This window comes from Brassica oleracea, chromosome C9, assembly GCF_000695525.1.
Source record: "Brassica oleracea var. oleracea cultivar TO1000 chromosome C9, BOL, whole genome shotgun sequence".
Classification (NCBI taxonomy): Eukaryota; Viridiplantae; Streptophyta; class Magnoliopsida; order Brassicales; family Brassicaceae; genus Brassica; species Brassica oleracea.
Window position 1 is genome coordinate 35,696,982 of NC_027756.1, and position 7,095 is coordinate 35,704,076.

Here is a 7,095-nt window from a genome sequence, read left to right on the forward strand (position 1 = left end):
TTGGTATCAGACTGATTCAATATTACACTTTCAATCTTTAATAGAGAAACCAAAGAAACCGTTTAGGCTAATATCATGTCTCATCTATCTTGTTTATCATCAACAGTGTCTTCTTCATTGTCAGTGATCTTCCTCGGACTGCCTTGATTCTCTTCCCAATCGAAAGGAATCAAAGAACGTTCGGAGAAGTTTCTTTTTGCCTCCTCCTCGTACTCTCTGTACCACTCTGTGATTCTTCGTGGGCTTGTTGGTGCGCTTAAGAAGCAGCCAGTGAATTTTCTTTGCGAAGATGGAGCAGTTAAAATGGAGCAGTTAAACTCATCACTTCCATTTTTCTTTTTCTGTCTTTCTGAAAACTGTTTGATTTGCGATGAGTTCTGAGATGTCTCAAGGTCAATGAGAAGAAGAGAACTAATGAGGACTGCATTTTCTCTACCCGCGGGCCGGACCGCAAAGTCTTATGTAGCAAGCGGGGTGGGTTTGGGTAGAGGTTTAGGAACCGCGGGTTACGGCGGGCTGACCCGCAAAGATCCGCCAGAGATAGAAACCGCAGCGGGGCGGGCTACGGCGGGGCGGGTTGTCCCAATTGCCATTCCTAATTGTATAACTCTTTAAGCATGAATAATTTATCCAGACCGAACTGAATAATTGATGGGCATATCTAATCAGAAAGCAAAAACATCAAATCACAATTCATCCACATGACCAAACACCAGTTTCTAGTTTCACAAAGATAATGTTTTTTTAAACAAGACCCACTTCATGTGGTCTAGTTTTCAGAAAATTTAAAACGGACACGAGAGATTGTCTACTGAATCATACATAGAAATTAAGGAAATATTTTTTTTCTTCATAAAGAGAGAGTTTTGTAGATTGGGGTTTCCATTTCAGCCCATGGCATACTTCTGAGTCCAGCTCCGTGCAGTTGACTCATACTTGTTCTTGTCAGTCTTATACATATGAGCTATCTCAGGCACCAAAGGATCATCAGGGTTTGGATCGGTCAACAATGAACAGATCGATAACAACACCTGTTTAGAAATTTAAACAAAATAATTTTGTCATTCTCAGCGAGACTAAAGCTTGTAATCATCAAGGTTATCACTTGTATGATATGAGCAGAGCAGATAATAAAAACCAACCATTTTTACACAAAATAAATCAAAGCTTTAATAATAAAGAGACGGCTCAAATGTTATTAAATATCAATCCAAATGAGAAGAGACGAGCAGATAAATGAAAGGAACCTACTTGCATCCAAAATGAGTGAATGATTTGATAATACAGGTCATTATTATCACTTCAAAGCAAGTTCGGAATGCATAGAGAATATGTTTAGCTAAGAAAACAAGAAAAGACGAACCTTGGAGATGGTGAGAGCAGGACTCCATTGCTCCTTCAAGATGTCAAGGCAAATACTTCCGTTGCTGTTGATGTTGGGATGGAACACCTTCGTCCTAAAGGCAACCTATAACACCATATGAAGAAACAATGACACAAGGAAGCAAACCACAAAAGAAGACATGAATGGCTATCATCAAAAGTCTTGGGAAGCACCAAACCTTAGGAGGTTTGAAAGGGTAATCTGGAGGGAAATGAATGGTAACAAGGAAAACACCACCAGCGTAAGGACTGTCTGAAGGACCCATTATCGTTGCCTGCCAATGAAACATGTCTTCAGCAACAGGTCCTGTCAAAACAAAAAACCGAGAAGATATAAAGACAAGGTCACCGAAACAAAAGAGATGAACTTTCTTTGTTCACAAGCACAAAACGAAAGATACCAATTATGTTAACTAGATCCCAGATCAAAAACTAATGTAAATCATCAAGCAATTAGCTCAAGATCGAGGCCAAACATGACATTCAAGCAGTAATCAACATGAAGAACGAGATCGATCAACATTATCTGTGAATTCAAACAAAAGAAGACAATAAAGACCTGCGCTACAAGAGGTGGGTGGATCCTTCTGCAGATCCTTCAGTTCCTTCAAGATCCGCTTCGACGCCATATCCAAAACCTACAATACGATCTCTACACAAACAAGGCTAAGATTCCAAACGGAGCCTAAGAATCCGTGAGGATTGTGTAAATCGATAGATCTAAAGATTAGCATATATAATTACCTTTTGGGTTCGCGTATCTCAGACTTGGCGAGGTTTTCGCCGCCTTCTTCGCGTAATTAGGAGGCGGAGAAGAAGAAGAACCCGAGAATTGGTGAAAGGGTGGTGGACGTAAGAGGAATGGGAATGATTCCCTGTGGTCGCGTCCACCATCAATAGCGTGAGGGTAATTTACTTTCTTTGCCTAGTAGGTGGATTGTTCGGATCAGAGTTGAGACTTGGTTCCGATATATTTTAGAACTCTTGGACGTTCGCTTTATATTGGATCCATTTAAATTTTTCGGTTAAAATTTATTCCTTAGATACCAAATAATATAAAACCTAAACTAAAATTTAACAAACAACATATAATTTTGAACAATATATTATCACAATGATAGAACTAAATATTTTAATTTTTATTTAATAAGTTTTGAACATTTATTTCGGATAGTTATTCATGTTTTAAACTAAATACTCTGCGTATTTAATTATTCATAATAGAACTAAATATCAATTTATTCATGTTTAATTATTATTTTTTGTAATACTCAGAAGTGCGTGTTTAACAATATAAATATTTTCATAAACAAATTCGGGTTAAGATTTAGTATTTGGTTCGAATTTCGGATCTGAATTTTATGTCCAGCTGGCATTGACCCAAATCGATTTAAAAAAAAATCAAATAATCTAACGGCTTACATCTCATCTTTGAAATTAAACGTAGCTGCGTCTTCTCTTTTCTCCCACCTGCCAGATTTCTCTCCTAATGTGAGAAAAATCGAACCGATTCTTCGTAGGAATGGACCGGTTCAAGGATCAAAGGTGGCCTAAATACAACGATAAAGAATCTCCAAACGAAGATGATGATCACTCCCTAGAGGAGGAAGATGGAGGGACTTCAGAGCCTTTCGGGGGAGCTAAAGTCAGAAGGAAAAATTCTCGCTATAGAGAACACAGTGGCGACTATCTCCACTCGTCCTTGATTGATGAAGATTCTCGAGAAACAAGGTTAGCATTGCTCCATTTGCATCGTTGGTTTCTAATTTGGTTGTCAAGGATTGATTGATCGGTGAATTGTAATGTATGTAGGGGACACGTCGATTCGATTCACTGATAAAGTTTTGAAGTTCACTGGCTCTGGGAAGATGAAGAGACTGATCTTTATACTCACTGACTTTGCTATCTATCTGATTGATCCTGAGACCGAAGCTATGACTCGGAGGATAGCTTTGGCAGCAGTGGAGAAGATGTGTTTGAGCAAATTGAGCGATAACTTCTTCGCTGTCATTAATTATCCCCACGGAGTATGATCTGTTCATGGACAGCACTCAGAAGACTGAGCTGGTTCAGGTCTTGGTTGATGTCACTAAGAGTGCTTCTGACTATGAACTTGAAGTGCTTATCTGCAACAGGTAACTAGACCATAGTTTCTATATTTTTGGATCAAATTTAACATTTTTAAGAGATAGCTACTGAGATTAATCCCTCAAAATACGAATGATTGCAACTAAATACACAAACACAAAGGTATGTGTGCAGACAATGCAGTATTTGTGTTATGGTGATAGTGGTTTCTTCCCCATTGTTCATTCCAGGTTTGAGTACAATGCTTCTACTTCATTAGTAAAGGAGGTTTCATTTGAGGAAACTGAAGGTTTGAATGAACACACACATTTTGAATCAATCTAAGTTTGTGTTTGTTTTTTTGACTCATCAAGCACTTTTATTTCTTTTCAGTGGGTATCAAGACCAGATTTAAGTGGAAGTGACTACATCTCAGTTTTCCTCCTTGTTCATAAACTTTGAAGGGAGCACTAGAAAGACCGGTTTGGATTGTGAATGGATTCTTTTTCTTTTGGTTACTAAAAACTTAAACTAGGACGGTATGTTGTTCATCATGTTTTCTATTTATCTTCTTTACTGTTCTTCCTTAGATAAGATCCGTGTAATTATTATATGGATAATTGTATTTCCTAGAATTCATGTATGAATTGAGTTCCTTTCTTGTCTTGATAGAAAGTGACAGATCAATAATATCTTTTTAGTTAAGCTAGGTAGATATATGCCATTACATAGACTGAACTGAAATATTGTAACCCTATTTTGAATTTTCAAATACATAAAAGGAGAAATTATTAGTCTCTCTCTCTCACAGTATATATGGTGATCCTGATAAACTTCCTATTGGAGTTGAGCCTGTGGAAACCTCTGATCTGTTTCCGTTTACTAGCTTTTCCGGTCTTATCTCCTCCACCATTCTCACTACCTCATTCATGTTTGGTCTCTTCTCCAGTAACTTCGCCGTGCAGACCATACAATCTGAAGCATCTCCACCATCTCTTCCTCTACTTGAGTACACCTCATAAGCTCTTCATCAAACACCTCTTCGGTCCATTCCTCTCTAACCACCGAGTTCGCCCACCTTACCAGGTTATCCACTTCTGATTTTCATGTTAGTACCTCGAATATCAAGGCACCGAAACTATACACATCCGATTGTTGAGCCCCCTTTCTTATGTATGTTATCTCTGGTGCACGATAGCCAAATGTATGTCGGGGTAGTGAATGCATCAGTGTGGCCATTCCTGCTCCAGAGATGCAGCCATATCCTTTTGCATTGAGGAAAACATTTGATGATTTTATGTTCCCATGGACTAGTTTGCCGCCACTTTGTGAGTGAATAATAGCTACTCCTTTTTTTGTTCCATACACCATATTCAATCTAGTTTCCCAATCTAGAGGTTTCCGATTCCTGAGACATCTCTGATCTGAATGATAACATATATAGACTAACTTAGTTTTGTATAAGAGGTAATGAAATGTCCTAGGCATGCATTACTAAGTTCAATGGTGGCAGTATCAACATACCGTGTAGTAAACTTGAAAGACTTCCATGTTCATAGTAATCATAAACCACGAGCTTCTCGTCCTTAGTAAAGTAATATCCTCTCAAAGTGGCAACATTCTCATGCTTGATGTTGCCAAGATGTTCGATTTGCTCCTTGATATACCATGGATTTTATCCACTTTTAGCCATGGTATATGAGTGTTTTAGGATATAATTATTCTGTTTTGGAGCCTTTTTAGCATATTTATATGTTCAGGAGTGTTTTGGAGGTAATGGTGATTTTGGTGCATTTTAGAGATAAAATGAGAGGAAGCCCGTATCTGACTATCGAACCAGTCCGGATGTCGACATTCAGAAACAAACATCGATCGATGCACATCTTGTGCCGTCGATCGACAGCGAAACGCGCAAGACCCGACTAGGTTTTCAGCCGACTTATATCCCAAGTCACACACATTTATAGAAATACCTCTGGCCGATTTTAACCTAATATTTATATGCTTTGCCATTGTTCTAGGCAACACACACTTTTCATACTTTCTACTTTTCAAAGCAAACAATACTTAGAATTTTTAGTAGTTTGGAGAGAAGATTCAAGACTCCTTCAAAGATTTGTATTGGAACTCCATTATTTCTAACTCTATTCTATTTATGCAATTTATGTTTATGATTATGATTTACTTTGCTATGTCTGAGTAATTCATCTGTTAGATTTAGTGTTCAAATACATTACGAGGGATTAGCCCAAAATATAGAATTGCTAAGGTGATAAATATTCTTCAAGGAATTGTTATTAATTCATATGTTCTAGAGTAGCTAACTAGAACCACTACAAGAAAACACACCGAATTCCGACGGATCTTCCGACGGACACCAAGGTCGTCGGACATTTGCGACGGAATACTGACAAATTTCCGACCAAATCCAAAAAAATGAAGTCGTCGGAATTCCGTCGGCCATTTCCGACGGAATTCCGACGACATACGGTTCGTCGGAATTTTCCGACGACTTTTCGACGACATTCCGATAAAAAATGTAACCGTTGTAGTCGTCGGAAGTTCGTCGGTATATTCCGACGAAATTCCGACGACATTCCGATTAACAGCAAAGTCGTCGGAATTCCATCGGTATTTTCCGACGGAATTCCGACGAACCATGTGACCGTTGCCGACAAATACATATGACCGTTGTATAGCCGTTTGGGATTGGACAATTCCGACGGAATTCCGACGGACTTCTTTACATCCGTCGGAATTTCGTCGGAAAGTCGTCGGAGGTCCGTAAGCAATTTCCTATAAATACAACCCCTCCTCATTCAACTCATTCACACTTCATTCTCTCTTCATTCTCTTTAGTCATAACAATTCCGTGAAAATCATGTCTTCAGAAGTTTATTATCGTTCGTGGATGGATAAACCTCATTTGGATCCGAACACCAATTTGCTTACGGAAGAATACGTTCAAGGGATTGGAGAATTCATGAGGCTTGTTCAACAGCAACCGGATGCAAAAAGTGGTATGTTAAGATGTCCCTGCTCTTCTTGCAATAATAATAAGGTTATAAAAGAATTTGATGTTTGGACTCATTTGTATATGAAAGGGTTTTCACGTAATTATAAAGTTTGGTACCTTCATGGGGAAACTGGTTATGAATATGGTAGTACTAGCGAACCTCAGCCTGTTAGTGAACCTCAGCCTGATATTAGGTTAGAAGAATCTAGAACAGATATAGATTATGGTGTAGGTACTGAGCAGATGGTACATGATCATTATAGAGGGGAAGAACCAAACCCCGAGTCTAGGAGATTTTTTGACATGTTGGATGCAGGAAAACAACCTTTGTATCAAAATTGTAGAGATGGTCATTCAGTCTTATCATCTGCAACTAGATTAATGGGTATTAAGACAGACTATAATTTGGCTGAAGAATGTATGGATGCGATTACTGATTTTGTCAAAGGTATTCTACCTGAGGATAACCTTGCACCGGGTTCATACTACGAGGTTCAGAAACTTGTTGCAGGTCTTCAACTACCGTATGAAGTGATAGATGTATGTATTGACAACTGCATGATCTACTAGAGAGCGGATGAGACACGGAATATATGCAAATTTTGTGGGAAACCTCGTTATCAGGACAC

General features: G+C 38.6%; 1 protein-coding gene and 1 pseudogene across 2 annotated transcripts; one reads left to right on the forward strand and one right to left on the reverse strand.

Moving 5' to 3' along the window:
• Positions 1-662: 662 nt before the first annotated feature.
• On the reverse strand, positions 663-2,342 carry LOC106319514 (ubiquitin-conjugating enzyme E2 10). Of its 2 annotated transcripts, none has more exons than XM_013757862.1 (5): positions 2,128-2,342; positions 1,943-2,035; positions 1,563-1,690; positions 1,364-1,468; positions 663-1,031 (listed from the first exon to the last, which is right to left on the reverse strand). In XM_013757862.1, exons 2-5 carry the CDS (start codon positions 2,010-2,012, stop codon positions 888-890), a joined length of 447 nt encoding a protein of 148 aa, XP_013613316.1. In that variant the 5' UTR covers positions 2,013-2,035; positions 2,128-2,342; the 3' UTR covers positions 663-887. The 2 variants fall into 2 exon arrangements, with proteins under 2 accessions (XP_013613316.1, XP_013613317.1); XM_013757863.1 differs by having other exon boundaries at positions 721-1,031; positions 1,943-2,021; positions 2,128-2,336.
• Positions 2,343-2,905: 563 nt separating this feature from the next.
• On the forward strand, positions 2,906-3,875 carry LOC106317803 (annotated as a pseudogene).
• The last annotated feature ends 3,220 nt before the right edge of the window (positions 3,876-7,095 follow it).